This window comes from Condylura cristata, unplaced genomic scaffold (genome assembly GCF_000260355.1).
Source record: "Condylura cristata isolate star-nosed mole 26May11 unplaced genomic scaffold, ConCri1.0 scaffold00015, whole genome shotgun sequence".
Lineage (NCBI taxonomy): Eukaryota > Metazoa > Chordata > Mammalia > Eulipotyphla > Talpidae > Condylura > Condylura cristata.
Window position 1 is genome coordinate 8,384,120 of NW_004567116.1, and position 16,884 is coordinate 8,401,003.

Genomic DNA, 16,884 nt, shown 5'->3' on the forward strand with positions numbered 1-16,884 from the left:
AAAGAGCTGATATTAGTTGGCCCTTGAATTCATCACCTGAACTGTGGCTGCGGCAGGCGGCAGCCGCCACAGCCCTGGCCGCACCCCACCAGCAGGCCTGCCTGGGGATGTAATTCTCAGCGGAGTTTCAGAATAATTAAATTTCAGACTTTGGAGCCTTTCTACACGCAGAGAGAGGATGTGCATATAAAGCCCTGGCTTGGCCTTCCCTTTGCCCGAGGGGCTCCGGAATGTCTGTACCCCCTTCAGGGGATGGATGGTTAGGAGGGGCCGTGGGGCACTAGCCAGGCTTCTGAAGTGTGGGCCTGGCACTTTCAGTTTCAGGGCCTGGGGGGTTCGCATCTGGGTTTCTGTGCTGGAGCTTGGTAATCTGCAATGTCAGCCCGGCTTCCCAGGTGGTTCTGAGGCACAGTGGGATTTTCCAGCTGCTCAGTGCTGGAGGTGCTGTGGGCCTGGAGCTTCAGTAGCACTGGAAACCCAGCCTGGCACCACAGGGTATTTGAGATCATTTGTACTTCTCCAGGGGACTTGGTCTGGGCAGGGCGAACCCAGGCGAGTACCACCCCAGAGCTGGCAGGAGGTTCTCCAGCTTCGGAGAAGCAGCTGCTTTGCTTGGATCCGGATAGGTTACTTTCTGGAGGCTTCCTGCCCAACTCAAGGAAGCCGAAGGCCCCCGTCACCTTTTCCCATCTGCTGGGAGTGTCCCGGGTCTCATGTACAGTGCAGCCACTGGCCCTGGCCGAGCAGGCACTTGGCCAGTGTTTGATGAAACCGGCTGGAAGGCTCTGCAGGTGCCTCAGCAGGGCCCGTAAAGTTACGGGAACTTGGTCTTGAACGTGCTGAGCTTGTTTGCCGAAGGGCACTCCAGCGTGCACGCGTGTCCTTTGAAGGGCTGCCGTCACGTGCAGGAAGGCCTCTGAGGCTGGGCTCCAGGCTGCGTGCTGCTCTGGCCCCCCACCTCCCACTTCTGCCAGAAACACAGACCCAGAACCCACACTCGCCCCGCCTTTCTAGTGGGTTTAGACTCACCACTTACCAGACACAGGGACTTTATTCATTGCACATAGTTAACTATAAGACACAGGAGACTTGAAGCAGTTTGTGAGTTTGTCGTCTTGCCCACCCTTCTCTGTCTGTGGCCAGTGGCTACTCCAGAACCACAGGTGTAGTTACCCTGCTTGGCTATTCACTGCGTTGCCCTTCCTGCAGCTGCTGCAGAGATGGACCTAATGGCGGGCTGTCGGAAGGAGGCTAACGCCAGAAGGCACCTTCCCGGTGCCCTTGTCATGGCTCCTGCAGTCAATCTGGAGCCTGACTAGTGCAAGAGACTGATGGGGCCAGGGAGAGCAGGCTGTTAACTTTCAAGGGACACTGCTGGCTGACCGCAACCTCTTGGACAGGTCTTTGGGTTGTGGCTGTTACTCGGTCTTTTTACCAGCAGGGGGCAGCATGGCACAGGCGCAGTAGATGAAGTTGGGTGGAAGTCCCAAGGGCAGGGTGGGGGTCGGGGCTGTGAAGGTGGGACCCTTCGGACGCCTCAAGTCTCGGACTCATCTGTCTCTTCGGTGGAACCATCGCTCTCTGCATCCACTCTGCGGGCATGATGGAGGGGCCTCCAGGGGGAGCCAACCCGGGGAGGGGTCCGGGAAGGCAGGCAGCTGGCCTCTGGTGTGGCAGTGACCGAGTTCACCAGGCTCGGGACCTGGGCCAGCCTGAAGGAGGGAAGAAGCCCAGAGGACAGCAAGATGCCTCCTTTCTGAGATTGGGACCACCACACTCCCCTGTTGAAACGGGGTGAAACCATGGGCCATATCAGAGGGTCCCTCCAGGCTCTACATGTCCCCAAACCCTTCCCTGGCTAGTGAGGAGTGCTACAGGCACTGTGACCCCGATGGAGCACAGCCAGGCCACGCAGGCGGGTGAGGTTTGGCCCCACAGGGGCAGCCTCGTCCCTCCTGACACTTACAAGCGCTCCAGCTCCTCGTCCATGGCTGGGTCGTGCATCAGATCCCCTTTGTCAGGCAAAGCACCTAGGGGGTAATTGGGGGCACAGAATTTAAGCAGAGGGTCCCCCCAGTCAGGCTGCTGTCAGCCAGCCCACTCCCAGCAGAGGCCTCCATGGCTCTCCCTTGAGGTCTGCCATTCTGCTGGCCCCAGGAGGGCTGCTGGAAGGGACCTGGGAAAGAACTTTGGAAATGTTGTGGAGGAGGGATCCGGGTATAACAGAGTACATTTTAGGAATCCTGCTGCCAACCTTCCCACACTGGGGGGCAGAGACCATAGCTGACATCCCCAAATTTCAAGTCACCACACACAGGGTGAGCCCCTTGCATGCTTTATAGTGTGAGCGGGTGGGTGCTCGGGGTTTAGTTCTTTCTGAGGCCTGAGAAACTGGGCCGAAAGGGAGCCAGAGACAGGATGCAGCCCAGGTTAACATCAAAGGCCAGAAATAGGCTAGTTTTGTCCCTCCAAGTCGGGTTGACCTCTGCCTTGGAGAGATAATAGTCCAAAATGCCCCTTGGCTCCTGGGAGAGTCCTGGGGGCTGGAGGAGGTCGGGTGAAGATCAGCCCAAGCCCAAGCCCAAGCGCAGGCCACCAAGGGGTGGATCTGCTCTGCCACAAGGGACTTAGGCCTCAGGCAAACCCATCTCTGAGCTGGTGTCCTTAACCCCAATCCTGAGATGGTTCTTGGTGGGAGGGAAGGTAAGTTGACATGTGCAGGTAGAGTCTGGCCAGCAAACTGTCAAGGAGAACTGCTCACTGGTGGCTAGGCGCAGGAGACATGGTGGTCTCTAAAGTTACCCATCAGCCTCTGGTGCAATTCCTGCCTCATCCAGTGTCCTCTCGGGCGATGCCTGCAGGCCCTTGCTGCTCCACATTAGTGGTGTTCAAACTGTCCCTTGGAGCCCTGCACAGACACCCCCGTCCCACTGGCTGCAGCCTGGGTGTCCATCTCCAGATAGCCATTTCCTAGTCTGAGACCTCCCCTTCCACCCGGCACCCGTTGGCAAAAGGGGTGGCTCTCTTTAAGAGCCTGGCAAGCACTGAGGGCTGTGACTGGAGGCCAGTGTTTCGCTCCAAGGTGCTGTGATGGTGGACAGGAAAGGAGGGCGGTCATCTAGAAGCGTGAAGGAAAACGAGCCCTCGCCGCCCCTTCTTGACTTCTGGCTCCTTTCCACTCCTTGTCCTGATGTTAAATTTGGCACCTCACCTCAGTTGAGGGGTCCCCAGACCTGTATGTGCCTCAAGCATCGATTCAGGTGGCGTCCTGCCTCAGTGGGTTGGTCAGTGATGCCGGGGTGCCCCCGTGTGTCCCAGAGCACCCCACAGATGCTCAGCCATGGGAGAGCAGCAGCATGTGGCTTACTGCAACTGGCACCCATGAGGCCTCCACTTCCTTCCTGGCCCCTGGCCTCCCATTGCCGAGGGGAGGCCTGCTGTGTGTCTCTCTGAGCTAGGGAACCAGGCCTCTTGAGGAAGATAAGAACCGCTCAAGCTCCAGAAAGCAGTGGCCCGGTGGCTCAGGGAAGGCGCTGGAGGATGCCCACTGGTGACGTGGGGCGGGAGAGACTGGGCCAGTGCAAGCGCACTTTTTTACTGCCCCCTCTAACTTTTCTTCTAGCTGGACAAAAAGGACCTCCTTAGACACACCTTCACCTTGCTGACAAGTGGGCATCAGGGCTCTTTGATATATGACCTCCGGGGCCCTTGAGTAGCCTGTCTCTGCCCAGCCTGCAGCTGCTCCCACAGCAGATGGAGACTCCAGGGGAGAGGCCGCTTGTTGCTGGGGAGGGGGCCCGGGCAGGTGCCTGCCCCTTTGCCAGGGAGCCTGGAGGCTCCAGCGCCACACTCTTCTGCATATTCCATGATGCATCCTCCCCGGGGTCCCATCTGCTAAGAGAGATCAGTTCCTACTTGGCTCTTTGGGGGGGTGGGAGAGGCCGCTTACCTAGGGCTTGGTTGATTCCATGATGCTTTGAGAGAGCCACAAGGAATCCATAGAAGGTGAGTCTCTGGACGTTGCTTAGGACCTCTTTGACAAGTGCTGGGGGTGGGCAGCTGGAGGAGAGCACAGATGGCAGATTCAGAGACTCGCAGGTCCGAGAGCCATCTTCGCACCCTACCTCCAGGTTGAGGAGGATGCTCAGAGCCGGGAGGGCCTGCTGGCCCAGCCTGGAGACCTGGGCCCTTGTGGCAGCTCCGGGAGCCAGGCCCGGATTACAGGCTGGCTAACTGGCACTCTCCCAGTGGGTACTGGGAGGAAGGGATGGGACGTGGCAACAGCTGACAGCCTCCTCCTGGGGGCTAGCAGCAAGACTGGCTGCTCTGTCCCTATAGGACCGGTGCCCTCAGGACGGCCTCACCTTTCCTTTACAGTGAATCTTCTGTACAAGGCCAGTCTACCTCCTGACAAGCTAGTCACCTACAGCTGGCCTCCAGTAAAAACCACCCTCCCTGGGTAAGGCACTGGGGAAGTGTTCTAGTCAATGACCAGTCTGGGGCAAATGATACTGATCTCATTCATACTCTGACTTCCCTGGCTGAGACACCCCACTAGCCCCCTGTTTCCCTGGGGCTGAGGCGGGGGTGCGTGCTGGCCTCACCTGTACTTGTGTCGGTCACACAAATTCTCCAGGCACTGGTAGAACAGCGACGCCTCCACCCCCTCCAGCATGCTGGCCTCGCCCATGGCAGGCCGCTGGCGGTGTTGCCCACTGGATGATGTTGGCACTATCACTGTATTGGGGTTCTTGCCTGACAGCAGGTCCTGGTAGATGGCGGCCACGCTCTCCAGGAATTCTGAGTAATGCGGAGGAGCACAGGTCAGGGCGGACACACACCTGGCCCACTGTGGCCGCCCTTCGCTGTTGGTCGTTGGTGCTCGGCGTGGTCTCCTAGTGCGGGGCCCTGACCTTGTGTGTCTCATGCGCGGTGACACTAAGGTGTTTGAGTTCAAGTGTCCCCTCCTGTGGGTGGCTCTCGAGCAATGAGATCCCCCAAATAACAGAGAAAGGAAAGTCTCTTCAAAAAATTGTGTTGGGGCCCTCCCTGGCGGTGCAGTGGGTTAAAGCACAGCACTAAGAAGCTAAAGCCACTTCCGCATGAGTTCGATTGCCAGATGACCACATGGCGTGGCAGACCTCTCCTGACCCGCCCGCTGCTCCCCTCAGCAGTGTATTTTGTCGATCTGCCTCTTCTGTCCCTCACTCTGTCTCTGGTGAAGCCTCTTGCCGTCCCTGAGCCTCTGGCCTGTATCCCAGTTCTGTATGCATAAATAAATAAATCTTTCAAAAAAGAAAAATAGCGCTGGGACAGCCAGATGCCAAAGAATGAGACCAGATCACTCTAAATCCATATACAAAAATAACTTGAAGTGTAGTAAAGACTTGGAGGTAAGGCCTGAAACAAGAAAACACAGGCCATATGCTCTGGGACATCGGCCTTAGAGATGTCTCTGGGGACCTGATCCCAATGGCAAGGGAAAGGAAAGCAAAAATAAACAATTCAGACCACATCAAATTAAGATGTTTCTGCACAGTGAAAAAACAGCAGAATGAAAACACAGTCTACCAAATGGGAGAAAGCACTACGTGCCACACCTCCAACAGAGGGCTGACACCCACGGTGAATAAACTCACAAATCGGTAACAACACAACCGAACCCAATCCAAAGATGGGCAGCAGATCTCAAGATGCTTGCCTGAAAAGGACAGAGAGGAGGATGACAGGTGCAGGAGAAAATGCTCCTTATTGCTGATTATTAGGGAAATATGAATCCAAGCCACAGTGAGATACCCTCTGGCACCTGCAAGGAGGGTGCACATCAAAAGACTTGTAACAACAGGTGCTGGAGACGGTGTGGGGGAAAAGGAATCCTCATACTTGGTGGTGGGAATGTAAATTGGGGCAACCATCTGGGAAACAATTTGATTTCTCAAGAAACTAAAACAGAACTACCGGTTTGATCCAGCGAGCCCCCTTCGGAAGAAAAAGAAATCACTAGCGGAAGCGCTAGGTCGCCCTACGCTTACTGAGTGCCCTGGACAGGTGACTGGAGAAGGGAGACTGGGACAGAAACTCAGTGGAATGCTACCCCGCTAAAAGCTACCAAGTTTTGCCATTTGCAGCAAAATGGAAGGAATGTGAGGGGGTAATGTTAAATGAAATCAGAAGAGAGTCAAATACAGATGGTCTCACCTAATTTGAGAGAGAAGAAAACAGAAACAAATGAAAAAGCAATGGTAAGCCAGTGGACTTTGGTAACACAAATCAAGGGACCAGAGGGGAAGAGGTGAGGGAGGGTGTAAAAAAAAAAGCAAAGCCAAACTCGTTTTGCTCCCACTGGAGTCTCCTCAGGAGGCCACCTGTCTGCCTGACACCAGAAGACATGTTGGGGTACCAGTGTGGAAGGGAAAGTGTGCAACTGTAGCTTATTAAATATTGGAAACGGTTCTCATCTTGTAAGCAGCCTTTGTCAGAAAGCAGTGCTGACTGGCGGTGGGGTGGTGATGCTGGGAGGCTGGGGTGCTGCTGTGATGCTTTGAGAAGAGGCCCAGGGAGACAGGGTGGGGGAAAGGTTCTCCCAAGTAAGCCTGATCCTTCTCTAGGGCCCACGAGTGTCAAGAGAAATGGGGCTAGGTGCCGGGAGCAGGTGGCAACCCTCAGGCTCCAGCCCCGCCCGACCAGGCCCTGGGCTGCCATCAAGAAAACAGAATGCAGCGCCCGAGGGAGGCCGGAGCTGGCCGGGGCCACCAGCTGGCAGGAAAGCCATGTCCAGGCTCGAGAAAGCCTTCTGTTTACTGGAAAGCCTGTCTGCGAAGCGTTTATGACATGGTCAGTGATTTCTGAGCCCGACGGTCCACTGAACGTTGCCGGGAGAGCGGTGTGCATCTGTATTTACTCATCTGTTTTTATTCCACCTGACTGCAGAAGGGACTTAAGGGCACAGCTGGTGAAGAGTGGGGAGCATGATGGGAGTGATGGGAGTGGCGTGGGGTGGGAGACGCGGGCCTCTCTGTCTGCGCTGGGCCTGGGCAGAGGGCTCCCCCAGCAATGCTGTAGAACTGGCTCGGGAGTGAGCCGCTGGTCGGTCAAGTCTGGGCTCCAGCACTTAGCAGCTGTGTGACTTTGGCGACTCACTGGAAGCTTATCTCTGAGAGGCCTATCTCTCTGACTGGGGTAAGGATTAAAGTCCTGAGTGCTCATCCTGGCAAGTCTTGTCAACAGTGAGTTTATCTTGTATTGTCACCCAAGTGTACACTGCTGTGGCTGTGGCTGACCTTATCTCTTAAACTAATTAGTGGTGCTGCTGCCCGGAAGCACTATGGTTTTGTGTGTCTTGAGGAGGCTGGAGGAGTGGGTTCTGCAGATGGGATGGGGTGGCCCTCCACGGGAACGAGATGTCCTGTCGGTGACCCCGCTGAAGCACACCACCAAAGTTCAGGGCGGGGGTGGGGGGGGCAGGGACGGAGAGGTCTGTGCCAGGCACACAGAAGGAGCGGGCCACAGGCAGGCAGGGGAGACTTGGTTCTAGGCGGTACACGGGGAGGTACACGGGGCCCAGGAGACACTCACCTGAGTAGTAAAACTGGATCTGGAAAGCAAAAAGGAAATCTGAAAAAGACATCAGGCAATCCATGGCGTCGTCCATGAGCACAATCCTGAGGGGAGGAGAGAATGTGTGTAAATGTGTGGGAGAAGTGTGCGCGGGAGAAGTGTGCACTGTCCCTTGGGACAGCAAGACATTTGGGAGCGGGCCCTTCAAAGCGCGTCCTAGTCCCCTCCCGTCCTGTCCCTCCGTTGGCTCTGCCCCTCACTGAACTGACCACACTCCTGAGCTTCCGCCTCTGCGGCACCAGCCTGTGGAGGGAGCCTGGGAGGGCGAGGCACACAGAAGGAGCGGGCCACAGGGTGCTTCTGTAAGGCAGCCAAAGTTCTGGTCAGAGACTGGAGCAGCAAATCCTTTCATCCTGCAGGAGGACCGCTTAGCTCCGAATAAATACAGCCGGTCAGAAAAGGCAAAAAAGAACAGCCAAGAGGCTTAAAGGGTCTTGGCAAGTGGTACCGAGAGTGAAGAGCTACTGAGGGCCAGCACAGCTCCGGGCACCTCCACCCGGGGGCACAGATGGCAGAGGAGGGGAGGCACGGAGCCCAGGGGGGCGCCAGCGAGCACGCCCACCTCTGTACGCTGTGCTGCCACTGTTGCTGCTTGCTGTCCACGCTCACAGCTGACCACTGCCTAGCCTGTCTCCTCTGTAGCCACTCCAACTGCAAACGCACCTCACCGAAGAAAACCATGTGACTACTGAAGGGCTGAGACCAAGGCCATGCGCATGCCCTGCTGGGGTCTCACTGGGAAGGAGGGAAGGAGGGAAGGAGGGAAGGAGGGAAGGAGGGAGGAAATTAGCACTTGCTGGGTGTTGCCCAGGGTGCCCAGCTCACCCCGCAAAGACAGCTGGGCGCCAGCCTCTTTCTAATTGGGCCCTTCCACCCCCATCTTCACTGTTTTTATTTTTTATTTTTTTTGGGTGATGATTTTATTTTGCTCTGTTATGTACTTTCCTAAATCTCTCATCACCTCCCCAAGTCAGAAGCACCCCCACTCCTCCCACAAACTGGCACCTGGGTCACTTCCAGAAGGAGCAGAGCTGCTCACTTGTGGGGAGGGGCTCTGAGAGGCTGTGATGTGTGGGGGGCCTAGGGACCGAACGGGGCAGCAGGTTTGGCGTCAGGTCTCCCCCAAAGAGGAAAGGACCAACACTGAAGCAGGTGCCACTTCCTGGCACCTGGCCTGTGGTGCTATGGGCGGTCTTCAGCCCTAGAAAGTGCCTTTACCCCACAAGAGCCCTGTGAGGTAGGTCTTGTGATTTCTCCGCATTTCGGGCCGGGAAGGAACTGGCCACGGCCACAGGCTGGGTGCTTCCCATAGGGTCCCGCCGCCTCTTAGGATAAAGCCGGAATGCAGGCGCGAACAGTTTGTAACGACTGTGGCTAAATTCCTTCTTTCTCTTCACTTAATCTGAGACTCCTGACTCTTATTTAATCTCCTGGGGAAGAAAAAGCTACCTTAATGACCACAGTTCAACACTGAACTTCCAGCTGGAAAAAAATTCAAGGCCGGAGCGTGGGAAGAAACAATGCTGCTTATGGCCACGGGAGGGCGCCCTGGTCTCTCCACCAGGCGCGCCCGCCTGGGCCATGCAGTGAGCCGGTTTCTCACAACCTGAGAACAAGGCAGGCAAAAAAGGGGAGAGGGGGCACTATCCCGGCTCTGCTAGCTGGGTGGGGCCCGAGAGATGAGAGGCAGAGAGACACCAGGCGGTGAGGGAGGTGAGCGCTCCTGGAGAGCGCGCTGAGGAAGGGCCCGCTGACTGCTGGTGCCCCAACAGGACCGAAGCCCTTTCCCTCCTGCCCTGCTCCAGTACAGCAAAGGACCCAGAGGGCCTGAAGCGAATTACTCCCGAGGAGGGCCAGGCTGAGAACACCCCCAAGCAGGAAACCAAAGCCTCTGAGGATGTGTCTTGGCTCCTCATGTTTATCACCAGCCTGGGACCCAGGGCTCTCTGCAGCAGTTGCTGCCATTCACCGTTAGTCATTTTCTTATGTCTCCAGGTAGTCAGAATACCACAAAGTCCACGGTGCAGTATATACGTCAGTATCACTGCAAAGCTGTGCAGCCACCACCTGTCACCATCACTGGCTCGTTCCAGAAGCTGTTCCGATCCTCACTAATAGACAGGCCCTGCCACACCAGGGCTTGGAAGACAGTCTCTGGAGCATCTTTTCGGGGCTGCAAGTGGGGTGTGTTTCCAGCTCAGGACTGGGCTGCCACGTTTGCCAGGGGCAGTTCTTGGCTGTGCACACGACACTCTCTTTGAGATGGGCGGCTGTGGACTGGACAAGGGAGAGCAACGCCATTCTAGGGCAGGAGAACCAGGGCTGTCGGGCCGCACTGTCCATGGCCGGCCCCCTTGGCCAGCTGCTCCTTATGGAAGTCAGGAGGGGCTAGCGGCTGTGGGGGAGGCAGACACGAGGGGCTTGCTTTTCCCAGGGACCTGTGACTGGATCCCAGCGTGAAAGGATGGAGAGCATTTCTTAATTGTGAGTAGCAAGATGGGCGCTTAGCTTTCATTCCTGGCAACATCATTCACTCCTGGGCTTGGCCAATGACCCAGGGGCCTAGGCACCTGGCCACTCCCATCAAACAAAGGCCAGTCCTATCAGTCCCAACCCTGCCATCTCTCTGGAATCCCCGACCTCTTCCCCCTTCCACAGCCACCATCTGACGCCCACCGCCACCTCTTCTTCTTGGGTGACCTGCTGGGTTTCCTGCAACCAGCTGGTCTCCTAGTCGAATGACTGTGGTCAGGACGATGTATTTCTTTAATGCAAATCTGACCATTTTACAACTCTGTTTAAAGTCCTTTACAGGCTTCTACTACCCTTGGAACAGGATCCCCACCTTTATTCTGACGTAGGAACCCACATGACCTGTATCTCCCTCACAGGCTGCAGCCTCCATCCTGTGCCACAGCGACCTGCAGCTCTTCCCCATGGTCCCTCCTTCTCATGCACCCAGATGAGCCAGTGCCTCTACCCGCAAGGCTCCCGGCCGCTCACATCCCTGATGCTCAGTCAGACTTCAGGCTCTGGCGTGGTCTTCCGGAGCTCAGAAAAGGCCGAGACCGACTCTTAAAGGACTGCTCTGAAGGGGATGTTACAGGATATTGGTGCTAGGAGATTTCAAGCTGCCATGCTCTGGACTGTGGCTGCTGTGAGAGAGTGACTGGCTTGTTGCTAGAGGCATTCAAGCAGAAGGCTGAGGGCTCATTACTTCCCCAAAGTATTGGTAGTTCCTCCCAGCTCCGACTGAGCATTGTCCCGGGGGGACAGTGCCAATAGCTTCTCCCATAAGTGCTGGCTCTGTGAGGGAAAAACGTCTGAGAGCTGTGGCTGCGGGGAAGCCTGACAGACTGAGAAAGGCGCCTTCAGAGACGGCCTGCTGCACTGTCCATCTCCACACTCACGCCCTGACCCAAGAACGTTCTGGCATCTGGCACTGGAATCTTGGCAGAATGGCAGGAGAAGGCAGGCAGGAGGCTACAGGCCTGTCTTTGCCTTCAGTGACAGAGACAAGCCCTGGTTTGGGTACTACAGGCCAAGGGCAGCTCCCTCAGCCTGAACTCAGCCGGGCTCCCTGGCAGCCCCTCCAGCCCCGAGGGCTCAGGAAGGCCTCTCCCAGGGACAGGTCATCCACATGTGCTGTTTTCCAGTTGCTGGCAGTTGGCTCAACACCCCTTCCTGCCAGAGGCCTCCTAACATGCCAGCTGCTCTGACACCTGGGCGGCCTCTGCTTTGAAGTGGTGCCAGCAGGGAGCCGCTGCCAAGCAGAGTCTGTACAAACCCAGTGGGTCGCCGAGGGATCCTTGCAGGCCAGGCCTGGGGCTGGGGACGGGGGTTGTGGCGGAATGAGGCAGGGCAGTTCAGGCTGCCTCTGAGCGGAACCACGGCAAGGGTGGAGCCCGGGGCAGGCACTGGAATGGCCCAAGAGCCCTTGGCAGGGGCCAGGCTAATCCCGAGGCTGGCGGTGCTCTCTCCCTTTGCTGACTTCCAACAGTTGGGACGGGCTGGCTGTGAGTCCCCTGAGTGCCAAGGAAGCCAGCGCTTCCAGCCTGTACTTACTGACTTGTCAACTTTTCTTCACCCCTGGGGGTCAGCGTCCCTGACCTGTGAGGCTCCAGCAGCGCCCACGCTCCAGCCTTTAGGGGCTAGCAATCCTGGGCTTGCCTCACAGTGCCACCCCTGCCTGGTCAGGTTACCATTTCTCTCTGACCTCTCGTCTCGCCTGTGAAGAGGTGACCATGGTCAGGCCTGTTTCATAGGGGCCTCCTGAGGTGTGACTATGACACTGTCCTAAGCCCCCAGAATAAGTGCTCATTACCACCAGTGTGCATTTATCTGGTTTACGCTGCTGGAGGAGCTCAAAATAGCAAAGTAAAACGTAGCTCAGAGGATGTCGGTGGTGCCAACACCCTCCCTAGCAGAGGTGCTGGGGCGGAAGCTCGCTCTCTCATTTCCAGGTCACTTTTTGGAGGAAGCCAGCCCTCAGCCAGGGCCCGAAAGAAAAGCCAGCTTCTGTGACTGACTGCGCTGCTTTGGGAGGCCCCGTGACCAGTGGCCTTCGTGGGTGCAGCTGAGGCAGTTCCCCGAGTCGGCAAGCTGTGTTTCCATGTTGGGGCCTCTGGCTACCTTCTGTGGGGGAGAACAGGCTGCTTTAGGGTTCCTGAGATGCCTGTCCTGATCTCCCCTTTTTTGGATGGTGTTTGAGGCACCTGCACAAGCTACCACTCACGTGAGGCCCTCAGCATGGGAGGTCCAGGTCGGCCCTGTCCCCTGGCTCTGGCCTGCACCTCTGCATAACCCAAGCCCCACCTGCTCACACCAAACTTCTGTCATCTCATTTTTTCCTCATATTAATCCGTGAGGTAATAAAGCTCCTCGATCAACTTTGCTGGGAGCACAGAGATTCGGAAACTCGACCAGGTTTATAAGGTTATAAGCTCGAAGGAAAGAGCCGTAAACATAAGGTCTCTGACTCTGACCACAGGCCCCAGGCCCCGGCCGCTGGACCTCTCCAGCTGGACCTGCTCGAGTGTGCCTTATGCTTGCTGGCGGTGCTGTGCACCCAGCAGCCCCCAGGAGGCCCGGAAGCTTAGGCCTAAACACTGCTCTGGCCATGCCCACAGCTTCAAGCGCCACCCCGCCTCCCCGTCACACCCCCTGTCATTTAAAGCTCATTATCCTATCTTTGCAACACATCTTACAACTTGGGGGGAGCTATTTCACACTTTTAGAATAAACACCCAAATTCAATGCTGGGCCTATGAGGCCTTCCTTTCCTCTCCCTATCCCAAACTCTTCAACTCCAGACTCACGGGTATACTAGGTCACTGCTGGTGGAAGCCTGGCCTTTCCCCCATATTGCTGACTCTCCCTGGACAGCTTTTCCTGCTGACAGCACCCTCCTGAAATCCTCTTTAAGTGAAGAAAATTACACAGACCAAGTAACAAATACCTAGTTACCCACTAGCATACTTCATTGAACTAACATTTTGTCAACCTTTTTTTCCAATTTCAAAAGCTCTGTCAAATATTATCTCAATTAAGGATAAATAAAAAAGAGCCTCCCTGGTGGCCAAGGGGTTAAGTCCCAGCACCCTGAAGCTATCGGCAGCCACTACAGCAGGAGTTCAATCCCCGCCCTGGAGGTGACCCACATGGCGCAGCAGACCTCTCCTGACCCTCCCGCTGCTCCCCTCAGCAGTGTACTTCATCGATCTGCCTGTTCTGCTCCCCACTCTGTCTCTGGTGAGTCCTCTCACTGCCCCTGTACCTCCTGCCTGTACCCCAGTTCTGTGTGCATAAATAAATTAATCTTTGAAAAAAGAAAAGAAAAAGGTAAATCTTTATACTAAAAACAAAACAAAACAACTTTACTGAGGGAACATTGGCTTATAACACTGATGGGTTTCCGAGCACCGCGTGATTCGACAGCCCAGGCTGATCCCGCGGACTCTGCCCGGCTGCCTGCTCAGTCCGGGCACCTGGCGGAGGGCCGAGCCCGCAGCAGGCTCAGTGAACACGCAACGACTGAGTGGATGGATGCAGTTTTGTTTGCGTTCACCTTTATCATTCTTGTCTATTGGGTTTGGGCCTTTTATCTTGTTTAAGAAACCTTTTACAACCTAGTAGCCCTAAAATTATCTTGCTCTTCTTCAGTAAGGGTGCAACAGTTTTGCATTTCACATGAGGTCTGTAATCACTGTAAGGCTCACTCTGAATATGAAACAGGGATCTAATTTTATTTTATCCCACGAGGATAAACCATTGCTTCACCTCTACTTATTGAATCATCCCTTTCCCCACTGCTCTGCACATACTGCCTTTTCTAATGTCAAATTTTTATAAAAGCATGTGTCTGTTCTGACCTGCTTCCTACCCACCCCTTGTCTACCCTTACTGTCTTGATTACCACGGCCTTTATTATCAGTGATGTTATCAGTGATGGCTGATAGGGAAAGTTCATCTCCTACTAATCCTTCAGGTATCACTTTCAACATCTCTTTCTCAGGAGAAGTCTTTCACAGCTTCCCAGTTAGGGTGGGTCTTCTGTTTCTGTGTTCCCAGCAACTTAGCGCTGCATGTATTTAGCATCTGCTGCCCGCTGTGTCTGTCCATTTCCCATGGGCTGGAACATCTGTCTAGCTCACGGGCACAGCCCCCACGCTGGCACAACGGCCAGCCCATACTGGGCACGCCACCACTACTCGGTGAGTGAGCAACGGCGAAGGAGAGAGTAGCAGCTTTTGGGAAAGGCCTTTTGAGGAACAGCAATACTGCTGGATGGCAAGGCCACTCTGGGGAGACAGGGCTACAGAGAGACATGCAGGGGGAAGGCGTGGAAACAAAGACACCAAGAAAGCATGAAGCTGTCCCCTCTGCTCGTGCCCTGAGGTCTGGTAGATAGAGGCTGGTAAACATTTGAAAAATGGCTCTAGGCATGAAACCTCATTCCCATTCACTCATTTAAAGTTTTCAAAAACAGTTAACATTTTTTGAGGACCTGTCACAGGTATTTTACACGTACTGTCTCAATAAATATTATTAAAAATTATGTATTATAATTTATATTACATATATTATAATAAATATTTGATATATTAATATCATATATAATTTAAGTCATAAGAAATAAACGGTATAAACAATAAATATCAAAAACAACGTGACGAGATAGCTGCTATTATTATTTCCATTTTACAGAGAAAGACACTGAGGCTCTGAGAAGTTACTCAAAGACACAGCCAGGAAGTGCAGGGGATGGATTTGAACCCAGGGCTGTCCAGCGTCTGTACTGAGCGAGTCTTTCCCCTTTGGGAGAGGCCTGTGTGACACACGGAGCAGCTACGACTCCTTAGACTCTTAAGCGAGGGCAACACTAGGTCTAAAAAATGAGATTCCTTAGGGGTTTATGTGCCTTTGGAGCCTAGAGGTATTTAGAACAGAATCATCATAAAAGAGCTTTTCCTATTCATGTACATTACAAGGGGATCTGGCCTTTGGAGAAGTGAGTTAAATAGTGCTTCAGATGAGAGAGAGCCGGGAAAGAATTCCCTTTAATCTAACTAAGGCTAAGTGTCAGAATGAGACTGGCCCCTGTGCTCTGAATGAGCAGTTCTCAAACTCTGGTCCCAGGCCACCACTGGGAACTTTCTAGAAATATGAATTTTTGAGTCCCACCCGAGGCCCACTGAACTCTGGGGGTGGTGCTGGGCCTGGGCCACCTGTGACTTAGTAAACCCTCAGGTGACTGGGATCCTTGGAGGAGGCCAGCAGCGGCTTGGCTTTAAGTCTCCCCTGGGGCGGTGCTTCCCTGGTGTCCCCTGGGCCCTGAGAGCGCTACAGGTGCGAAGCTTCCCTTGGCCCAGCTGGGAGGGACAGCTGGGAGTGGCCAGAGCCTGCAGACAGGCAGCTTCCTCCTCACTTGTTGTTATATATTGTTTTCTGAATGCTCTGAAGTGACAGAAGGCTAGAAAGTACTGCCGCTGGGAATCCAGAAACTTCTTAGTTTACACAATCTGGTAATAACAGTAAAGCTAATGCTATTATTTTAATAGTGGAAAGTACTATTTTTTGAATATCTTCAATGTGCAAGTAAGCAATTTACATTTTTTGTTGTTGAAGCCTTACAGCCATCTATGAGTTAGTTACGGTTAGTATCCCCATTTTACAGATAGGGAGACTTAAAGCGTCTCAAGGTCATTCAGTTGAGGGTACAGCGGCTCAGTTCTTTCTAACACTAGGGTGTCTCTGCTCTACAGGTCAAGATTAAAAGTACTTCCAAGTGAAAGTTTACTCTGCAATAGTCTTTATTTTAAACACATCACATACGTACTCGATTATTGTGACTTGATTACTCCCATTTTGCAAATGTGGAAACCAAGGTTTGAAGATATTAAATACGTTTCCCCAGGGAGGAAGCTGGCAAACTATGAAGTAGGGCTTGAAGTGGAGAGGTCTGGATCTAACTGCATGCAGTTAACCATCAGGGAAGGCCCCAGTAGGAAGGCAGAGGATAGAGCAGGGAGGCTGAGGAGATTGTTTAGGGAGAAGCTGACTTGAGGATTCCCGCTGAGGCAGGAATGCAGGGTGAGGGGGGTGGGGGGCAGGGTTGAGAGCTGCTTTGCTGGGTGCTGCCCTGGGTCTGTTTGCTCTTCCCTTTCCTGTGTCTCCAGCTCACACCTGCTGCCCCAGGGCCGGCCACGGTGCTTGCTGCCCTAAGTCAGGCGCATGTGGAGACTGAGTGCCCCGAACAGGCGCTGAGCTACAGCTGCCTGCGGATTACATTCTTTTATGCACACATCATCCGCTGGAGCCTCCTTCTGCGGCCTGTCCTCGGGCCTCAGGGCTCTGACTGAAGTCAGCCCAGGGTGAGCCGGGAGAGGGCAGTGCCTCTTCTTGCAGGGTTACTGCTTCCAGGCCTCAGCAGCCCGTTTGTAATTCTGGTTAGAAGCCGGCCTTGTGGGGAAGTCAGGATCTGAGCTCCAGAAGAAGTGAGAGCAGCTTAAACAAGCAGAGTGGGCTGGAGGGGCACCGGGAGGGAGCTGGCATGGCAGGCTGATGCCCACACACTCTCCCTGAAGTCTGGATTCTGCCTTCATTTTACAGCCAGCATCTTGAGGGTGACCTAGGCCCTTCCGTAGTTGACCCTCATATGGCTACTGAAGTGACCGGCTGCACAGCTTTCTGCTGGGTCTGAAGTTTCTATCACCAGGCAGCCTCTAGGTGGGGATCGGTGAACGCTGGCCACAGCTGGGGGAAGAC

The 16,884-nt window shown here is 54.6% G+C and overlaps 1 protein-coding gene across 5 annotated transcripts in view; it reads right to left on the reverse strand.

The window, feature by feature from the left end:
* The window catches only part of LOC101629986 (chromosome unknown open reading frame, human C11orf49), a 136,808-nt gene that overhangs the window by 299 nt on the left and 119,625 nt on the right, over positions 1 to 16,884 (reverse strand). For 2 of the 5 annotated variants that reach the window (XM_012725417.1, XM_004682851.2), the window contains 5 exons: positions 7,576 to 7,661; positions 4,605 to 4,800; positions 3,950 to 4,059; positions 1,967 to 2,030; positions 1,033 to 1,712 (listed from right to left, as the gene is read on the reverse strand). In XM_012725417.1, coding sequence (XP_012580871.1) covers positions 1,538 to 1,712; positions 1,967 to 2,030; positions 3,950 to 4,059; positions 4,605 to 4,800; positions 7,576 to 7,661 — 631 coding nt within the window. In that variant the 3' untranslated portion in view covers positions 1,033 to 1,537. Of the gene's footprint in view, positions 1 to 1,032; positions 1,782 to 1,966; positions 2,031 to 3,949; positions 4,060 to 4,604; positions 4,801 to 7,575; positions 7,662 to 16,884 lie in introns of those variants that run through there. The other 3 variants (XM_012725416.1, XM_012725415.1, XM_004682852.2) reach the window with 2 other exon arrangements.